Below are 21,376 nucleotides of genomic sequence, written 5' to 3' on the forward strand. Positions count from 1 at the left end.
AACATGAGTTTGACCAAACTGCGGCAGGCAGTGGAAGACAGGAGTGCCCGGTGTGCTATGGTCCATGGGGTCACGAAGAGTCGGACACGACTAAACGACTGAACAACAACAACAAATACCCACTTGGACATGGAGCTTTAAAGTTTGGACCTGTGCCTAAAAATGCAGCACAAAAGGAAGTAGGGATGAGCCCAAAGTCTCCCTGCTGAGGTGAAGTCACAGATAATCCATGAGTCTCTCTGCATGCTGCACTTTGCATGGCTCAATTCGGATGCATCTCAAGGTCAAACTGCATCAAATTTTTCGCAATGCCCTGCGGTCAAGAAATTGTCGACTGTATCAGCTGCATTATGCTGCCTTGTCACATAGTCACAGTGGGGGCAGGAGACATTGGAGAGGACATTGATTACTTAGCAAAGTAAATACAGTAAATATGGGGGTGGACCCATGAAGGGATCTCTGGCAGGGTATTTAGATCTCTGCATCTCCAGTGCTGGGTGTCTGGAGAACTAGACTCTGCTGCCCATCACAGCTCAGCCATGGGGGCAGCCACACTCCTCTATGCCTTGATGCTACTCTCACTCACAGCTCCAGCTATATCAGATCCGTAAGATTTTTATTTCCCCTTTCTCTTTGCTCGGCCACTTTCATGATGGAATAGGAGTGCAGATGAGCACAAAAACTTATGCAGAAATGGCGAAACTTACCGGAAGAATCAGAAATCAAAATAACAAACTCTTTATAAAAGAATGGAAATGGTTTATTGAATATTTACAGATAAATTGTAAACAGATAAAAACATTAGCAGGATTATTGTAACAACCTGCAGTTTTATAAGAGTATATATTTGCAGTAGATAATTAAACGAGTAACTTAAATGAATTTGGATATGCAGAAGATATGAAAAAATAAATTTAAGGAAACACCAGGAGGAGGGGGAGGGAAGTCAATTTTTGAAAGGTTAAATGGATTGTAAAATTTATGAAATGTATAAATTTGAAAAGTATAAATAGAAAACTAAAAAGAAAAAGGGAAAGGAATGCAGATGGGCACATGGAGCAGAGAGCAACAATGATGAGCGCCCTTTGCATATGTGGGTCGCATTGGCTCAGGTTATCTTCCGCACGGACACAGATTTTAGAGCACTTTCCGGCACCGGTTTAAAGTGCCTTGTTGAATTGCTTTGAGTGGAGAACCTCCAGGTATTCTGCTCCCAGGCATGCAGCTCTGTCTTATGCACATTTACTCAGAAACAATTTCTGTTGAATGAAATAGAAGTTTGCTTCTTGCTGGAGCGAATTCCATAGCTTAGCGGTGTGCTGTGGGGAGTTCTTTCTTTTGAATCTTGCAACATTCATCTCCGTTGGGTTCTAGGAGAGAGGGAGAAAACTTTCCGCATGCCACACATAATCTAATATGCATCTATCATGTCCCTCCGCTTTACTCGCCATGTTTCTCCTGCCCCAATTCTGTGACTTTCCCTCATGCCTAACCTTTAAGCTGAGCCTGGATAGCTCAGGTGGTTAGAGCATGGTGCTGATAACACCAGGGTTGCAGGTTTGATCCCTGTATGGGACAGCTGCGTATTCCTGCATTTTGGGGAGTTAGTCTAGATGATCACCAGGGTCCCTTCCAACTCTAATTCCAATTCTATAATTCTACTTACAATTAGAACTCTAATTACAATTCTACAGTTTCACAGGGTTGCAGGCTTCCATTTCCTGGAGCGAGAGAGCCCTGGAAACTTACGGTGTTTTGTAATATTGCTTTGTTGTAATATTGCCTTTTCTGCCACACCCTGCCCTGCAGCTGCCCAGGAGAATTGCATCCCTCACCCAAGTTTTTTATTGGAGGTTGTTTTGTTTGTTTGCTTCAGTTTATTGTTTGGCCAAAGGCCTTAGCAATTACTGAGTAATGTTTTTTTCCTCCCTGGTAAGGGACTATAACTTAATTAAAATCTTGCCAGGGATACAATGACACTTGTACAGTAATGGAAAATGAACTTTGGTAACCACGATTATACAGTGGTGCCTCGCTTAACGAATGCCCTGCTTAACGAAATTTCCGCTTAACAAAAGGATTTTTCGAGCGGAGGTTGCCTCTCTGTATAACAAATGGATAGCTTTCCTAAGCAAGGAAAGCTAGTGGAATTTATGAATTTGGCTAAAATGACAGCAGCGATTAGGAATATCCCAAAGCAAAAATGTAAGGCAGAATGGAAATATGTAGAAGATTATTTAAGTAAAGAAAATATAAATACAAATTTGGTGATATGCTTTGATTGAAATACATACAGAAAACATTTATATTTAATTTTTTCTTTGCTTTTCCTCAAATTTTCAATGAACAGGTTATGGACAAATAAGGTAGACTAATATACCTATAATAGATAATTATGTTAGAAAGTTATGTTAAAGCAATCAGGATAAGATAAAGCAGGATAAGATAAAATCTAAAAAAAGGAAAGCGATGTTTAAACAATAGGAAGTCAATTTTTAAAATTTTTCTTTTTGTGTTCTTTTTTCTTTTTGATATAGTTGTACCTTATTCTTTCCTTGTATTTGATTTCCTTTGTAATTTTGTATTTTTAATTTTCTTTGCATTCCTTTCTTTGTATTATTTCTGGATTTCCTTTTGTAATTTTTAAAGTATGCAACTAAAGATATATATATATATATATATATATATATATATATATATATATATACCCTGTTTCTCATATTTTAAGGCATCCCCATAAAATAAGCCATAGCAGGATTTTTAAGCATTCAAGGAATATAAGCCATACCCCGAAAATAAGACATAGTGATAGGAGCAGCAGCAATGCCGGCCGCGGCAGGAGGAGGAGGAAAAAAATAAGACATCCCTTGAAAATAAGCCATAGTGTGTTTTTTTGAGGAAAAAATAAATATAAGACGTGTCTTATAATATGAGAAACACGGTATATATGACAAATGGATAATGGTAAAAGAAAAAAGAATATATTTTCTTTAGAAATGGAACCCATGGAGGGAAGGGAGGAGGTCCGAAGGTTTGAAAGAACGTTTTATTTTTATGATTTGGAATGGTTAAAGTTATGTATAAATTCATGTAAAACTAATAATTTTTTTAAAAAAATAACTTGATTAAAATTGTCTGGATCCCACAGAGCAACTTTGCAAGAACTGCTAAAGTACAATTTCTCCAAAACTGTCAGGAAAGGCCTTACAGATAATAGGATTCCCCCCTCTCTTTTCTCTCGCAGCCGCTATCTGGTGGCCTTCCCAGCAATGATCCGCCATCCCAATATGGAAAAGTTTTGTGTGCAACTGATGTCCCTGTCGGAGAAGGCCCACCTGGCAGTGACGTTAGAGATGACGTTGCAGAACCACACCCTGCTGGAGATGGATGTGGAGAAGCCAGGGACCTACAAATGCATCAGCTTCCAGGCAAGTTTCATCCATTGCAAGCCACTCAGTAGAAGATGCTCTCACTTCTTAGCTAGATAAGGGCAGCGGGTGACACAAGGCAGCAGCACACTAGCTGTGGTAGAGATTGCCATCACTGCAGTGAATCCTTCCTGAGACTTACCGTGTTTCCCACATTTTAAGACACCGTCTTATATTAATTTTACTCAAGAAAATACGCCTATGGCTTATTTTCGGGGGGTGTCTTTTTTTTAAAAAAATATTACTGTAAGTACCCCTTCTTACCGCGGCCAGCATTGCTGCTGCTGGGTCCCGCTAGCTCAGGGTGCACAGCAAGGAGGACGCCTCTGACCAAAGTTTAAGGGGGGCGTGTCGGGAAGTTCCATTTGGCAGGGGGGAGTTGGAGGCACAATAGTCCTCCATAGCAGGGCCTTCGCGGTCCCTTCCAATTCCACAATTCTGTGAAACCGGAGGACATCATCGACAATGGTGGCATATGACAAAGGCGACGCTAAGCAAACCAAGCCGAGAACGGATGGCATAGGCAGAAAAGTCCCTCCTCCCCTCCTCCCCCGACGTTGCGGTGGACCTGCTGGCGGTGCTGAGCGGGGGGCCGAGGCCGTAGAGCATGGCTCACGCAGGTGGCTGGAGCGGGAGCGCAGGGGCTGCCGTGGGGCTGAGCTGCACCATGCAGGCATCGCTGCTGGCGTTGCTGCTGAGGCTGGCGCCGGTGGGGGACATGCCCGTGCCTGTGCCCGCAGCAGTGGCGAGGGTGAGGGTGCTGGCCGGCTCGGCGCGCTGCGCTTGGCTATTGCTGCGCCGCGCGGAGCACCGGATCAAGGATCCGGTCTGCAGAGTTAGCGCCCAGCAACGCCGCACGGAGCATCGCCTCCTCAATCCAGCACGGCGCTGCTGAGCGCTGACTCTGCAGACCGGATCCTCGATCTGGTGCTCTGTGCAGCGCTGATCAGTGCTGACCCGGCAGGCCGCCGGATCAAGTACGGTAAGCAGCCTGGAAGCTTCCCAGGGTGGTGGGAAAGAAAGAGGGAAAAGATGTCGGCGGGGAGAGAAAACGCGTGAGTCCTCTCCCTTTCTTTCCTGCTTAGCCAGCTTGTGGGCAGGCCGAAGCAATCGAGCCGACGTCTCTAATGACAGAACAGCTTCTGTTATTAGAGACGTTGGCTCGATTGCTTCGGCCTGCCCACAAGCTGGCTAAGCAGGAAAGAAAGGGAGAGGACTCACGCGTTTTCTCTCCCCGCCGACATCTTTGCCCTCTTTCTTTCCCCCCTCCCACCACCCTGGGAAGCAACATAGGCGAGGATCAATTGCTTTGGCCCAGGGGTTGCCATTTTACAGGAACAAACAACGTGAAAAGAAAACAGAAGCAACAAGCCCAGTCAGCAGTGCCTCCCTCCCTCCAACTCCCCCCCCCCCCGCCAAATGGAACTTCTCGACACCCCCCCATAACTTTTGGCCAGAGGCGTCCTCGGCCCCGTTCCCACCTTCGCTGCTGGGCGCCGACCCTGCAGGTAGACCTATGTCTTATTTTCGGGGTATGTCTTATATTTTAAAAATCTTAAAAATCCTGCCATGGCTTACTTTATGACTACGGCTTAAAAAAGGGGAAACACGGTAGTACAGCACAAGGTGCCAAGTCTCCTGTATTCCCTGGGAAACCCCCGTTTTTCTGGCTGTCCCCAGCCGAAAAAACAGATTTTTTTGTTTTTCTCTGGTTTATTCTGGCGCGACGGCCATTTTGGAACAGGGCAGAGCAGCATCAAAAGTCGCTTCTGAACATGCTCTGCCCAGTTCCAAAATGGCGGTAGCGCTACTTCCGGTCTGCTACTTCCGGTCCAGTCCCTTATTTCTCAGGCCGGAACTTGCCAGGTATGGTACAGCACACCATGTGAGTTGGTACTGTGATCGTATAGCGCGAGTTGCCCCAGTCCAACCCATGTAAACCTATGGCAAGAAGTGGAGGCAGGGTAGGTGAGAGGTAATATTGCAGGGGCAACAGTTTATCTGTGGAAATAGTCATACCAGTGTCCGGTCGAGGGTCCAGCAATCAAATAAATAATAATAATAATAATAATAATAATAATAATAATAATAATAGTAATTGTTATTGTTTTATTATTTATACCCTGCCCATCTGGCTGGGTTTCCCCAGCCACTCTGGGCGGCTTACAACACATTTAAAAATTGTAAAACATTAGACAGTTAAAATTTCCTGATACAGGAGATTTTCAGAAGTCTTCTAAAAGACAGATAGTTGTTCATTTCCTTGGCATCTGATGGGAGGGTGTTCCACAGGGCAGGAGCCACTACCGAGAAGGCTCTCTGTCTGATTCCCTGTAACCTCACTTGTCGCAGACCCTCGGAGCAGGACCTCAGTGTCCGGGCAGAATGATGGGGGTGGAAACACTCCTTCAGGTATACTGGACCGAGGCCATTTAGGGCTTTAAAGGTCAGCACCAACACTTTGAATTGGGCTTGGAAACGTACTGGGAGTGACAGGTTGCATTCATCCAAGCACTTTCCTGTCCACATCCTCTAGCCAAAACAGCTGATTCCCCCCCCCTGAATATTATGCTATTATTGCAAGTAAGGTTGCAAATGCTTTTAACCCATGACAATTGTTATGAGCTCATCTGCCCACACAGATGTTTTACATGTCTTTAACTGCAACGGCTGTTAGAATGTTCCAGCTGTTTTAGGACGCTTAAAAAAATGTGAATGTGTTTGCTGTTTCAGGAGAAAGGATGGGATATAAATTCAATAAATGAAACATCAGTGTAAGTCATTTGGAGCAAACACCCACAGCCCGAAAGAGAAAGGAAGGGAAAAGCTCTGACTAGCCACCTGTGAATTCCTACGTAGTGAAGCCATCATCTATTTCTGCATTCAAAACAGATGTTGAAAATCTACACCCCTCAGCTTAGCTGTCGCTTATGTTTTTTAAATTGGAAGGAAGCGGGTTCGAGGGAAAGCAAATCAACCAGCAGTATTTCTCAGGAAATTACAGGCTTCAGATGTGTTGTGATAAATGTAGTGTTGTAAAGTTCATTAGTGGGTCGTAAATCCTTAGACCCACGCAGCCAATCTTCAATGGCTGTCCAGTACACTCCCCAGCTCGCTCTGCAAAGCTTCTTCTTGTTCGGACCCAGCATAGTTGCAGCGCAGCTGGAACGATGGCAGCCTGTGCCTTCAATAAAACAGACTCAACTCTGTTGCTTCTAGGCTAACTCAACTTTATTATAGAAGCATAAAAGAAACATCAAAACCAACAGAAGCTAGCTGCATGTTTGCAGCTCTTATCTCTAGCACTCTCTCATACACACTCGTGTCTGGCAGAAACTCATACTCAAAACCAAAACTGAACTCTGAAACAAAGGAAATTGCACGTATCACTTGTGGGCAGACACCCAGAGAATCAGAACGCCTCCAGAGTGTTTTAACTCTGTGTTCACCAGAATCCCAACAAGATGGATTGCTGCTTGCGCCATGTATACTTTGTTTCAAACACTGGTAGCAAGAGCATGTTGGAGCCAGAGTAAATGGTAATTGTTACACATCCTAAGAACCACTTCCAGGCAAATAGGCAGGTTCCTGTTTACAAGCCTGTTATATGTGGATGTATTTATTGTGGACCAATCTGAATGTGTTCTGAGATCAAAAATAGCTGTGCGTACATTTAAAAATAAAACCAATACTGCCAAGTATTGTATTAGAATTTTATTGGGTGTTTTTTTAAAATTAGATTGTGATCATATAATTAGGGTTCAATAGTTGTGATTCCTGCATTGCAGGGGGCTGGACTAGATGACCCTTGGCGTCCCTGCCAACTCTACAATTCTATGATTCTATGGCACAGGTGAAGTTCTGTGTGAATTTTATTTTTCTCCCCTCTTTTTCATCCACCAATCAGTTTCTCTCTCTTTAGGTCCCAGACTTTGTTCCCAAGAAGAAGTTGGACCAACACCAACTCGTAAGTCTTTGCTGCTGCTTCCAACCATTCATTCATTCTGATCACTGGAAGGATTCGTGTAACGCAAGAGGGAGAGACTGTAGGAACAGCTCTGGAGGAAGACGGAAAAGGAGGGGGGGAGGAAATGGGGTGGCAGAGACAAAAATGGAAGAGCAAACCACAGTGTGGGGTGTGCAGAGAGGGAAACTGAAATATACTCGGAGTCCTGCAGTGATTTCATGCTCTTTATTGCAGCTTGTAAAACAGTGATTGAATTCCCCCCAAACCTCAGGCTTTTATATACCGGTACATTATTTACACAATGAGTCCCGTCTGATTGGCTGATTCGGCTTCTCTCCTGGAGCCTGATTGGTCTTCTACTGCAGGCCAATCAGTTGTTGCATTCTAGGATCCTACCTGCCTATTGTTCTAGGATCCAAGCTTACTACATAACAAAAACAAAGAAGGCTTTTGTCTTGTGTGTGTATATAAATGGAAGTGTTTTTGATCTTGTTTCCCTATTTCCTAGGGGGAAGAGGGCCACAGTTTGGGATGGATGCTCTGGTATCTTCTCCAGCTGCAAAATATGCTTCTCTTCTCAGTCCTCCTGTAGTTGAAACAGTTTTTTCTCCTTTATATTGTGAAGGAAGAAGAATTGGCCAGTGTGCATGTCCTAATACGAGCGGGTGACAGCATCTTTGAGGAAAGGAAGAAGGTGCTAGTTCAGGCTGCTTATGTCAGGCATATTATAGAGCCAGACAAGCCCTTTTACAAGCCTGGAGAGACAGGTAGGCACGAGCACACCCTCCAATATTTCTCTGATGAAAATAGGGATGTCCTATTCCATAATAATATTACTAATAATTTTATTATTTATACCTCGACCATCTGACCGGGTTGCCCCAGGCACTCTGGGCATATAAACACATATAAAAACATAATAAAACATTAAACATTAAAAATACTTCCCTATACAGGGCTGCCTTCAGATATCTTCTAAAGATTGTGTACAGCAGTTACTTATCTCCTTAGCTCGGGGGTCACATAAATCCATACCCTCCAACCTTTCTCTGATGAAAATAAGGATGTCCTAAGGGAAAGTGGGACATTCTGGGATCAAATCAGAAACGGGGCTGGCTTCTGTAAATCTGGGACCGTCCCTGGAAAATAGGGACACCTGAAGGGTCTGCATGAGTGGCCGGAAGAACCTGGAAGGTGACTGAAGCAGCTGTTTCATCTATTGGGGTGGGGTGATGTGAAACAATTACAATAAGCATTGTAAAAACTGCTGCTAAGCATAGCTGCCAAGTTTTCCCTTTTCTCGCGAGGAAGCCTATTCAGCATAAGGGAATTTCCCTTAAAAAAAGGGGGAACTTGGCAGCTATGCTGCTAAGCCACAGCAGAGCCCTGATCATCACACAAGCTAAATTAGCATAAGCAAAATCTATAGCAGGAAAAACAGAAGTGGAGGGGAAACGAAAGATTAGCACCTACTTTTCTTTTCTTTTTTTTAAAAAATATAGCAACATGAAGTAGTGGAGAATGAAACTCAGATAAGACACAGCATAAGACGGAATAACATCTACTCCAGTGATGGCGAACCTATGACACGCGTGTCAGATGTGACACACAGAGCCGTCACTGCTGGCACGCGCCCCATCGCTCCCATCACTCTGTTGTTGTTGTCCCCTCCCCCATTTGTTCTCCCACTCCTCCTCACGCTACAGCTTGCCTCCGCTGTTAAAACCCGTTGTCAAAACCCGGATCCTGTTGTTGTTGTTGTTGGTAGCCAGAGATTGGTTTTTTAACCCTTTCTGTGCTGTTTTTTCTGGCGCTTTGGCAGACGATGACTGGGTGTAACAGTGTTCATTTTTTAACCCGTTTTGTGCTGGTTTTTTGGGCGCTTTGGCAGACTATGTCAGTGCTGCGTGTTAGTTCCAGCGAAGGTATTATCCGTCATTTATTTCTGTTCTCTTCCCCCCCCCCCAAGCGCAGCATCTTTGGGGCATCCCCCCCAAAAGCAAAGCAACTTTTGCACCCCCCAAAAAAACCTCCAAAACTTTGGTCAGCAGCTCCCCCCAAAAAGCTCAACAACTCTGGGCACTTTGTGATAAATAAGGATTTTTTGGTTTGGTTTGGTTAAATAATTAGTTTTTGGTTTATTAAATACAGTTATATATTACAATTATACATTTTTGTTATTTAAACTATAAATATCGCAAAATTATGGTTTTTTCCTCGAAGTAACACACCACCCGAGTTATGCTCGATTTTTGGGCGAATTTTGACACACCAAGCTCAAAAGGTTGCCCATCACTGATCTACTCTTTAAGAAATTCTTTTCAATAGCAAATAACATGCATGCATTTGCTTTTTTTAGTCAGGTTTCGCATTGTGAGGCTTGATGAAGAATTTAAGGCCCTGGATGAAATGGTGAGTATTACTCCCTGTATCCCAAGGAGCGAAGGCTTTCCATTCAAGGTCTGTACAGAAACATTCATACCAGAAGGGGCTTGTCATTGCCTCTCTGGTCCAAGACATTATGGCATCTGAGGCCAAAATGGCGTCTCCTTCCCTACCAAGGAAGAAAGGGTGAGGGGAGATCTACAACAGGAACAATGGGGGGAGGGGGAGGAGAGAAAGATCAACATTGGGATCTGCTGTCCTGGTGGATTCTGTCACCTGAGGCAGTCGCCTCACCTTGCCTCATGGGTAGGCTGGCCTTGCTAGGGATGATGGGAATTGTAGTCCAAAACATATGAAGGGCAGCAGGTCAGAGACGACTAGTTTACGCAAGGCAGATTCACTTGATCTAAATTATTTTGCTGGCTTTGCAGAATTTTTGGGGGAACTGGAGGTTACCCTATTCCTCACGAGGCTGATTTTGTGCTCTTTCTGAGTCTTCTCTCTCTCCTTCATTCTTTGCAGATCCCTTTGATACAGTTGAATGTAAGTACGGGTAATTGCCGTTTTAGGCGTGACCAATTGGTGCACAATCGTGCACACGCACACAGTGCCAAGTCCAGAAGTGACTTGGAAATGTCATAAAAGCTGTCACTAAAAGGGCGGGGCGAGGGTGGAATGGGGTGGAAAGGGGCATTACACTTTCACGCACGTGCGCACTGACCCAGAACGCAACCTCCATGCCTTTTGAGACTTCTTGGTATGTCTACACAATAAAATGTAAGATGTGGTTGAATCATAAATTACAAAATTTATATACAGACCCCAATAACTGTAGCTATACGAGAGACTGAGAATTATTTGTTAAAGTAACAAACCGTGCGGAAGTGCTGTATTTCACCACATCCAAGTCGCCACCCCGTAATAGTCACTCCCTCATTTTTCCAACCCCCAAAATGGTCCCAGAGCATTCCCCACATAATAGTTGCAGGGCTGTTTTCACTGCGCATGCTCTTACTGGCCGAAGGCAACAGGTGCAGGCGGGCAGGCAGGAAAGCAAGAGGGCAAAGTGAGGCACAAGAGAATCACAAGACTTGCCTCTTCCCACGAGATCTAAACTGTACGGTGGATACATTAAGGTTAGGCACGGAGAGTGCCGGATTTACGTATGAGCTAAACAAGCTGTAGCTTAGGGCCACACTCTCTTGGGCCCCCCAAAAAAATTAAAGAAAAAAAACCTGGAAGTACTTGGATAAAATATATATTTTGTTATGTGCAAATGGCTTTAGATACCTATTAGGTCCATAAATTACCATATAGCATATATTCAACACAAAAAACAGCGACAATTTGTTGTTGACAAAGGAAATTTGCCAAAATCTACACTACTGACATGGGCTGTCAAATGTTTCCAGGATATTTCAGCAGTTTCCTCTTTTAAAAAATAGTTTTTCTTAAGTTCTTCTAATTTGCATATTAAGATAATTATTTAGACAACCTTCAATCAATGACTTCCATTCTTCTCTTTCCATGGTTTATTTTGCACACCATATATCCCTGCATATTTTAACATGAGCTAAACCATTCACTAATCCATTCACCATCAAAACATATATACACTGTTGAATTTATCTTAATGCTACCAGTGTGGTGTAGTGGTTTAGAGCGGTGGACTCGTAATCTGGTGAACGGGTTCACTTCCCCGCTCCTCCACATGCAGCTGCTGGGTGACCTGGGGCTAGTCACACTTCTCTGAAGTCTCTCAGCCTCTCTCACTTCACAGAGTGTTTGTTGTGGGGGAGGAAGGGAAAGGAGATTGTTAGCCGCTTTGAGACTCCTTTGGGTAGTGATAAAGCGGGATATCAAATCCAAACTCCTCCTCCTCCTCCTCCTCCTCCTCCTCCTCCTCCTCCTCCTCCTCCTCCTCCTCCTCCTCCTCCTCCTCCTCTTCTTCTTCTTCTTCTTCTTCTTCTTCTTCTTCTTCTTCTTCTTCTTCTTCTTCTTCTTCTTCTTCTTCTTCTTCTTCTTCTTCTTCTTCTTCTTCTTCACCCAAATAATCAGTAAACATTTTTCAGTCTTCTTTAAACGTATATTCTTCTTGTTCTCTTAAGCTGCGCATATTCCATCAATTTAAGTTGATTAAATTCTTCTTTGATTGGGACCTCACTTGTATTCCATCAGCACTGTTTCCAACGGCCAAATCCAGGCTATGTCCAGGAAATTCTAGACATATGGCAACCCTACATGGTCACGCCTTGGAGGTTTTTTCCTGACACCAGGTTTTTCCTCATGCGATGGTTGCACCCCCACCCCCTTTTTGGAAAGGAAAAATCAGCACAAAAAGTGTGATCATTATGTGGTGAAATACGGTATGCCATAGTGTGCCCTCCATGTTTTGTTTTGTTAGCAGAGTGTATTATGCAACAATATTAAATAGCATCTTCCCTCTGTGAGACAGCTCTCTTCTCACTCCGTCACAGACCCCAGGAGATAAAAACCCTTTGCATGAGTTTTGCTTTCTGCCCCTTCGCAGAGGAGGGAGTGTCAGAAGCGGGTGCGATAGCAAATAATAATTCACAGTCCGTCATATGGCTACAGATATTGGGATCTGGTGGGTAAAGGAATGGAGCTGATAAAGATTGCAGCAACAGAGTAGTGGAAGGGAAGCGAAATGATTGCGGGTGCAAAAACAAGCAAGGTAGCAATCCCACGGCTAGGATATATTTTTTCCAAGCTCCACCTGCTGGTGTAGATGGCAAGCGGCAGAATATCAAGGGAGATGCTGCCTGAAAAGTACCGTACTTTCCCGTGTATAAGACTAGGTTTTTTTACTTTCAAATAAGGTTTAAAATATGGGGGCGTCTTATACACGGATAATGCATATGCCCATTTTCTAAATCTGCGACCCCAAAAGTAGGGGGCGTCTTCTGCACAGATAAATACGGTATGTAGACTTTTGTGGGCCAATTGCACAGTGCTCTATTGGGACACAGTCTCAGTATTGCTGATGACTTGCAGCCAAGTGAATGAACTATGGGAATGTTGAGGACAGTAGGAGATGATATATTGATTAATATTATCCTTCCTCATTCACGCTAGAGAGCTTGTTGCAGAGCACATTCGCATGTACATAGCAGGAAGCTAATGGATTGGATTCGCGAGAATTACTTGAGTTAAGCAATTCAGTCTGGCTTGTCCGGATTGGATTTGTTCCTGGTAAATCCCCTTTGGTTCCCTCTTAAAACAATAACGACACAGTAATCTTCTTTTAAAGTAATGATAAGGTTTATTCACATTCAGTCCACAGTGTGATCCTGAAGGCAGGCTTTAGCTTGTACTTACAGATACAGAGAAAAGTGTGGGTTCATGGGTGTACCCAGGGGCAGGGGGGCAGCTGCCCCCCCTAGAAGCAAAAAACAAACCAACCGTATTTTACGGACCATAACCCGCACCTTTTCCCTCCAAAAACTAAAGGGAAAAAGTGGCTGCGGGTTATGGAAATCGGGCTGTTTCCGCCCCCTCCGCAGCTGCAGCCAGCGACAGGAACGGGGGGGGGGGGGAGAAGCAGCCCGAAATCGGGCTGTTTTCGCCTCCTCCGCAGCTGCAGCCAGTGACAGGAATGTGGGAGGGGGGAGGAGCAGCCTGAGCTGGGGGTGGCGGACGGGAGCTACATCCTTCCTTCCATCCTTCCTTCCCCCCTCTTTCTTTCTTCCTTTTTCTCCCTCCCTCCCTCCCTCCCTCCCTCCCTCCCTCCCTCCCTCCCTCTCTCTCTCTCTCTCTCTCTCTCTCTCTCTCTCTCTCTCTCTCTCTCTCTCTCTCTCACCCTCCCTCCCTCCCTCTCTCTTCCCTCCCTCCCTCCTTCCTTCCCTCTCTCTTCCCTTCTCTTGCCCCCCCCCCCTAGTTTTGATCCTGGGTACGCCCCTGTGTGGGTTCATCCTCTTGTGAGGAACGAGCCCATGTGCTGCTGGCCGAGAGCCAGCACACAGCAAAAAGTATCAAGATAGTACAAGAGGAAGAGCATCAAGAGAAAGACGGCTGCGTGACCAGCCCTTTTACGGGGTCTCAGAAGGTCACGCCCATTTACCTGGTCACACACAGGGGGAGGATGCTCCAGACCAGGTGTGACAGGAAGTCCTCCTGGCTGGAGCAACATTCCCCTGTGTGTCCGCCTGGGCAAACAGGAAATGTTGTATTTGACTGCTTTTGTGATGTCCCTCACAAACATCACAGTCCTTTTGGTCTTATCCCTGTGCTCAGGATCCTAAAGAGAACCGAATAGGCCAGTGGCTGGATGTGAAGCCTCAAAATGGCATTGTGGACCTGTCTTTTCCTCTGGCCTCTGAAGCAGCCGTGGGAATGTACTCCATACAAGTTGGAAGTTCACCTTTTGCGGAGATCGATAATTCAAGAAGAGATTTCTTGGTGGCAGAATATGGTGAGATTTCAAAGGGAGACCACTTTGGTTGCAGTGTGTGTGTGTGCACGCGCACACACACATGTGCTAACAATAAAAGGAATACAGGCTATTACATTATTATTATTCCTTCCTTTCACTCTGTTTGGTTTAATATGTAGTGATAGGGATACAGTATTTTTTGTTATTTATTGAATTGACAGCACACCTGTCCTGGCTAGGAATCCTAGTTGCCTTAGATATTTGGATTTTTAAATTTTATTTTATTAAATAAAAAGTGAACCTCTCCCCCCCCCCCAAGCTCCTTAATTAGACTTCCATCTTAAAAACTGTTATTCCTAAATGTGAGTTGGCACACAAAAGATGGCGGTGTAAAACTGAAATGGCACTCAGTGCCATTGCTTGCCATTTCTCCTCTCATTGCCACATGGGCAGAGAGATGAAGGGAGAAGTTCCCTTCACCAACATCTGTTTATAATCTGAACCCAGGATGTGAGCTACTGATGCAGGGATGCAGACTTTTCCCCATTCCCACACCACTTGCGGCAGACTTCAGTCGGCCTTAGTGATGGTCTCCAAAGCTCTGGGAAACTCTGCCAAAGGCTTCTTTGGAATTGCCCCAGGGCAGAGGTTTTCAACCTTTTTGAGTCCACGGCTCCCTTGACCAACGACACTCTTCCCACAGCACCAATGTGGGGCTCAGGAGCCCAGTTATGTTACCCCTTTCCTGCAGAGCTGGCAGCCTCTCACCCTTTTTCGAACACCCTCCCTTGGGGAGTGTTCCCTCAGCCTCCTCTCCCCACTCCTTGGGAGCATAGCTGCCAAGTCTCCCGTTTTCCCCGGGAAATACCCGTTTTCCAGCTGTTCCTAACTGAAAAACCGGATTTTTTTGTTTCCCCCCCGGTTTATTCTGGCGTGGCGGCCATTTTGGAGCTGGGCGGAGCATGCTCAGAAGCGTTTTGATGCTGCTTTGCCCAGTTCCAAAATGGCAGCAGCGCTACTTCCGGTCTGCTATTTCCGGTCGGTTCCTTATTTCTCTGGCAGGTATGCTTGGGAGTCCTCTGGTTCTGCCACCCCTGGTCTCTGAGCGGTGGTGCCATCAAACCTCAGAAACACACTTTCCCCAAAAGGTTTCCACAATTTAGGCCACTAGTGTAAGAGCTCAGCCGTTTAGTGTGGCTGCGCCTGGACTTTGGAACTCCCTGCCAATTGAGATCACTTGTGCTGACTGTGTCCCGAATAAAGTGCAGGTGGGCAGTGACAGGTTCGGCTGTCCAAAAGGCACAGCACATGGCAAAGCCACACCCCTTCCAACAGTTGAAAGAATAATGCAAGCACAATTTACATAGCTGGAGAGCACATGGCTGTTCCGTTCCTTCCCAAAACAGTCAGATTCTGTGAGGTCTCAAAAGAGTCATAAGGGTCAAAGGGAAAACAAAGGGTGAAATAATTTGGTGACCTGGTCATGTAAATGCCCTATAAGAAAGTGAATGAACAAAAAGTAATTTCAGAGCCCTATACTTACTTGTCCTGAGCAATGTTGAGTAAGCATCAGACACAGGTGAAACTTTAATCTCACCTGAAAGTGCCTTAAACCTAGTCCGTTAACACGTTTGAAGGAGTTTTTTTTTGTTTAATGCTCCTTCAAAAGCTTAGGAATGATTCCTGACTTTGAATTCAGAAATTTGAATTATTAGCACATATCACGCCAGTGCTAAGGGATTTGCACTTGTTGTCTATTAGCTACTGACCCAGTTTTAAGATCCTACTGCTTACATAAAAAGGTAAAGGGGCCCCTGACCATCAGGTCCAGTCATGTCCGACTCTGGGGTTGCGGCGCTCATCTCGCTCTATAGGCCGAGGGAGCCGGCGTTTGTCCACAGACAACTTCCGGGTCATGGGGCCAGCATGACAAAGCTGCTTCTGGCGAACCAGAGCAGCGCACGGAAATGCTGTTTACCTTTCCGCCGGAGCGGTCCCTATTTATCTACTTGCACTTTGATGTGCTTTCGAACTGCTAGGTGGGCAGGAGCTGGGACCGAGCAATGGGAGCTCACCCCGTTGCAGGGATTCAAACCGCCGACCTTCTGATCAGCAAGCCCTAGACTCTGTGGTTTAACCCACAGCGCCACCTGGGTCCCTGCTTACATATAAAGCCCTAAACAGCTCTGGATCAGGATACCAGAAACACTCCCTTATTCTCTACTGCCCAGTGTGGGCATTTAAGATTGGGAAATGGAACCCGGATAGCTTTTCCATGGCCTGGATATGTTTGGTTTGGGGTAGCACGGGAGTGGGCTTTTTCACTGGTGACGCCACTGTTGTGAACTGCCTTCCCTGCTGAAATACGAGAAATCCCATCAGTACTGGCATTCTGCCGTTACTTAAAGACACACCTGTATAGACAAGCATTCCTCTCAAATTGAACTTCCTCATCTAATTGTTTTAATTGCTCTCTTAACTGTTTTAATTGCTGTGCTTTTTAATGGGTTTGCTTTGTTGTACGTTTTAGCTATGCATGCTTTACTGTTTTGATGGAATGGGTTTATTGTGCATTTTAATAATATTTTTTTATTTATACCCCACACATCTGGCTGGGTTTCCCCAGCCACTCTGGCTGGCTTCCAACAGAAAAATGAAATAAAATAATCTATTAAACATTAAAAGCCTCCCTAAACAGGGCTGCCTTCAGATGTCTTCTAAAAACCTGGTAGCTGTTTTTCTCTTTGACATCTGATGGGAGGGCGTTCCACAGGGCGGGCGCCACCACCGAGAAGGCCCTCTGCCTGGTTCCCTGCAACTTGGCTTCTCGCAACGAGGGAACTGCCAGAAGGCCCTTGGTACTGGACCTCAGTGTCCGGACAGAACGATGGGGGTGGAGACGCTCCTTCAGGAGGCCATTTAGGGCTTTAAAGGTCAGCACCAACACTTTGAACTGTGCTCGGAAACGTACTGGGAGCCAATGTAGATCTTAGAAGCCATTTTATCAGAGAAGTGGTATATAAATAAAATAATAAAAATAAAAATAATTAAAAGTGCAGAAGGAGCAGTGTTCAGTTTTGGTGATGCAGCTGCTACATGTGAAACTTTTAATCCACTCACTTTCTCCTCTGTCTCTCTTCCTGACTCATTACAGTGCTGCCTAAATTTGAAGTTGAGATTGAGTTTCCGGAACTGGTCACCACAGCAGATGAAAATTTCCAGGTCAAAGTATCTGGCAAGTAAGTAAAATTTCACGGTAAACAATGTTCCCATAATGGGACCTTTCCAGACCCAGTTGTACTGTGTTGACATGTTATAGGTAAGTAGCCGTGTTGGTCTGCCGTAGTCGAAACAAAATAAAAAATTCCTTCCAGTAGCACCTTAGAGACCAACTAAGTTTGTCATTGGTATGAGCTTTCGTGTGCAGGCGGTGAAGGTCCTGTGTGAGTGCCTGGAGGCGGTTGGAGGATGGATGGCGTCTAACAGATTGAGGTTGAATCCTGACAAGACAGAAGTACTGTTTGTGTGCATGCACACTTCTTCAGATACAGTGGTACTTCGCAAGACGAATGCCTCGCGCAACGAAAAACTCGCAAGACGAAAGCGTTTGGCGTTGTGCGAGTGACTTGCAAGACGACGAGGTTTTCTATGGCCGCCACTTTGTCTTGTGAAGCGGGGCCATAGAATGTAGTGCGGGAAGGCGGCAAAGGAAGATCAGCTGTCAGCTGGTTTCCCCGGGCTTGTCGTTGCCTGCCTTGGCAAGCCGCGGTAAGCAGCGCCATGCCGCAGACACCCGGGAGCATCAGACGGGGCTTCGGAGAAGCGCTGCGCCTTCTCCGAAGACCCATCCGATGCGGCTGTGTGCGAAGCGTCGGGGGAGAGAAGCGGAGAATAAGGATCCTTATTCTCCGCTTCTCTCCCCTGCCGCCTCGCACACAGCCGGCATTGGCAGCGGCGCTTGCTCTCTTGGCTTGGGGAAGGCAGGCAGGCAGGCGGCAACAGCCCCGGAGCCGATAGGAACCGCCTGCCTGCCTTCCCCGAGCCAAGAGAGCAAGCGCCGCCGCTGCCGCCAGTCCCCCGAAGCCCATAGGAACGCATTGATTAAGTTTCAATGCATTCCTATGGGAAACCGCGACTCGCAAGACAAATTTTTCGTAGGACGAATTGACTCCTGAAATGAATTAAATTTGTCTTGCGAGGCACCACTTTACCCTGAAACAGAAGTCACCAGACCCTTATCCCACCCTCTCACTATATATAAGGGTCTGGTGACTTCTGTTTCAGTGTATCTGAAGAAGTGTGCATGCACACGAAAGCTCATACCAATGACAAACTTAGTTGGTCTCTAAGATGCTACTGGAAGGATTTTTTTAATTTTGTGTTGACATGTCTCTCTTCATCCCTTTGGGTCTATTTTTTTCACTTTCTCTGTCTCAATGCACATTTATAATGCAGGCACATGCTTGTTTAACTGCTATTCATTCCCTGTAGGGAAAGCAATCTGCTCGAGAATGCTTAGCATCTGAGCCAAATTATGATTTTCAGGCATTTATTTTTGGAGAGAGGGTAAAACTATGGCTGTTAAATCAGAGTAGAACCAATATAAATTTCTCCCCTCTCATCCTCATTTTTGTACCTCTAAAAATGAAAATAAAATTATGTGGTAATGTGGTATGGAGCCCAAACTTCCAAGATTCCCCCCTCTGTATTAAAGTGGTTGTTTTGGCTCACTTTATGCTGTTTATGGAAGCAGCTGTTCATTTGCATTTATGCTCATCCCCTAGCTTTCTACATTCAGGGAACCCTTCCGCACACCAAATTGTCTGTCAGGGAATCCTTCTCTGCACATTGAGAATGGACTTCTCTGTGCCACAGAAAATTCTCGGACATTTTCTGGGGCACCCACTTTGAGTTCCTTTGGGGTGCTCTATGTACTTGCTATCATTACACATGAGCTGAGTGCTCTGAGATCAAAGCTGGCTCTCTCCTGTGGTCAGCACATATAAAAAGGGAATTAGCAATGGAGAACAACCTCTCTGCCGGTAGTGATAATTAGTGGCATAGCGTAGGTTGCTAGCACCCGGGGCTACGTGGAGGGGATGTGTGGGAAACTAAAACATACTTTTTTCATCTGTGTTCTCTCTCTCTCTCTCTCTCTCTCTCTCTCTCTCTCTCTCTCTCTCTCTCTCTCTCTCTCTCTCCATCTCCCCCCACTCCCGCTCTCCACTGTCACCTGTGCCTTAGGTACACATATGGGAAGCGTGTTCAAGGAAATGTGCAGCTCCGCTTCACTAGAGGATTATCGTTTTATTTTCTTTGGCGTAATACAAATGAAACATTATCAGCAATTGCACATGAGTACACAGCCCAGGTGAGATAAATGGGAGGGGGCTGTCTTTGGACAGAATGGAGGCTGGGATGCGTTATCTGCCCCTACCCTTTGGTTCAGAGACTGGAGGCCTCATCCTGTTGCGCTCACCTTCCATTTCTCTAAGTCCACGAAGAAGGTGGATGGAGAGGAGCGGAAACACCCAGCATTGTGCCAGATTGATCTATAAGGAGAATGCCTCAGTATCTTATTTTGTCCATTTGGTAGTGAGCATTCAGTGCTCCTCATACAAAAACAGTCCCTATTTTGCTAGGTGTGGTTCACATGCCTAATCCTGTGATTCTGTAACAGATGCAAGATGCTATTTATGAAGGTGAGGACCATGATTATTGCACCTTACGTATTACATATTGTCATACCTGCCAAGTTGCTGTCGGAGAAATAAGGGACCGGGCGGAAGTAGCAGACCAGAAGTAGCGCTGCCGCCATTTTGGAACTGGGCGGAGCATGGTCAGAAGTGACTTTTGATGCTGCTTTGCCCAGTTCCAAAATGGCTGTCGTGCCAGAAGTCGCACTGCAGCCATTTTGGAACTGGGCAGAGCAACATCAAAAGTCGCTTCTGAGCATGCTCCGCCCAGTTCCAAAATGGCCGCCACACCAAAATAAACCGGTAAAAAACAAAAAAATCAGTTTTTTCAGCTAGGAACAGCTGGAAAAACGGGGATTTCCCGTGGAATACGGGAGACTTGGCAGCTATGCATATTGTAAATGGTAAACCGCCCTGTGATCCTCGGATGAAGTGCAATACAGTATAGAAATTTAATTTAATTTAATACGTAATAATAATAATATCTACTAAGGATAGCTTTACCCATTATCCGAAATGCCAGGTTGTGCATCTCTTCTCTGCCCACCCTCCTCCTCCTCCTGCTATAACGTCTAGTTAAGAAAATGTATGACTTGACGTGTCATCATCATTGCATCATGATGCTCCCCTGCAGTACTCTCTGCCTTGGGTCAGGCGGATGTGGCGAGAACAAGAGGCACAGCTGCTGCTTTCGGGGCAAATGAGCATTTGCCACAACAGAGCCTGACTCGTGCTTCTTGTTTTGCGTGGCTAGTTCAAGTTTGAAAAAAAAGGTGCAAGGCTAATACACTCCAGATCTAGAAACAAAGCAACCAGGTTTTACTGCATGATGTCTTATGGGATGTTACCCTGGCTGCAGACAACCAGGGAGGGCGACTTTATTTATTTTCTTGTGTTGCATTTATATCCCATCACTAGATTCAGACCTGCTCAGCTTCAGCCAGGGGGTGGCCTCCTGTGCCTTCAGATCACCTTTTATTCGCACTTCCTCTGCTCCACCCCGTCCACATAGCATGCAGGCTGACTTGAGTGACAGCTGGTGCAGCAGCTCAGTATCTCAGAATCTACACGTATAGCTTTGCTAGTGTACTTTCTCTTTAAATAATATTTGTTAAAATTTCCATTGTAACCATCCAATAAAAACCACATTGAAAATATTTCTAATTGTAATACAACTAGCTGGCCCTGCCATGCGTTGCTGTGGCTCAGTCTGTTAATTGGAGCCTCAGAGTCCCCCTTCAGACTCCCCTCACCTTCAGAGTCCCCCTGTTTTATGTGTTCTGTTTACACAGGCGCATCCCTATGACTCCCCCCACCCTGTCCCGACCCATGACCCATCCTGGCCCCTCCGCCCCCCACTCCGGCTCATCCCTGTGATTCGCCCCACCCTGTCCCGACCCATGATCTATCCCACCCCCTCCCCCCCATCCCCCACCCAGGCGAGCCCCCACCTCCACTCAGCCCAGTCTGGAAAGCCGAGCTGAGATGCTGTGGAGATGTAAGTCTT

At 45.6% G+C, this 21,376-nt stretch overlaps 1 protein-coding gene across 1 annotated transcript in view; it reads left to right on the plus strand.

Moving 5' to 3' along the window:
- The first annotated feature begins 451 nt into the window (after positions 1-451).
- The window catches only part of LOC118097939 (alpha-2-macroglobulin-like protein 1), a 61,584-nt gene continuing 40,659 nt past the window's right edge, over positions 452-21,376 (plus strand). The window contains exons 1-9 of the mRNA XM_060268973.2: positions 452-607; positions 3,245-3,428; positions 7,351-7,395; positions 8,021-8,162; positions 9,755-9,807; positions 10,303-10,323; positions 14,035-14,212; positions 17,328-17,412; positions 19,418-19,544. Coding sequence (XP_060124956.2) covers positions 540-607; positions 3,245-3,428; positions 7,351-7,395; positions 8,021-8,162; positions 9,755-9,807; positions 10,303-10,323; positions 14,035-14,212; positions 17,328-17,412; positions 19,418-19,544 — 903 coding nt within the window. The 5' untranslated portion in view covers positions 452-539. The remainder of the gene's footprint in view (positions 608-3,244; positions 3,429-7,350; positions 7,396-8,020; positions 8,163-9,754; positions 9,808-10,302; positions 10,324-14,034; positions 14,213-17,327; positions 17,413-19,417; positions 19,545-21,376) is intronic.

This window comes from Zootoca vivipara, chromosome 15 (genome assembly GCF_965207765.1).
Source record: "Zootoca vivipara chromosome 15, rZooViv2.hap1.1, whole genome shotgun sequence".
NCBI lineage: Eukaryota > Metazoa > Chordata > Lepidosauria > Squamata > Lacertidae > Zootoca > Zootoca vivipara.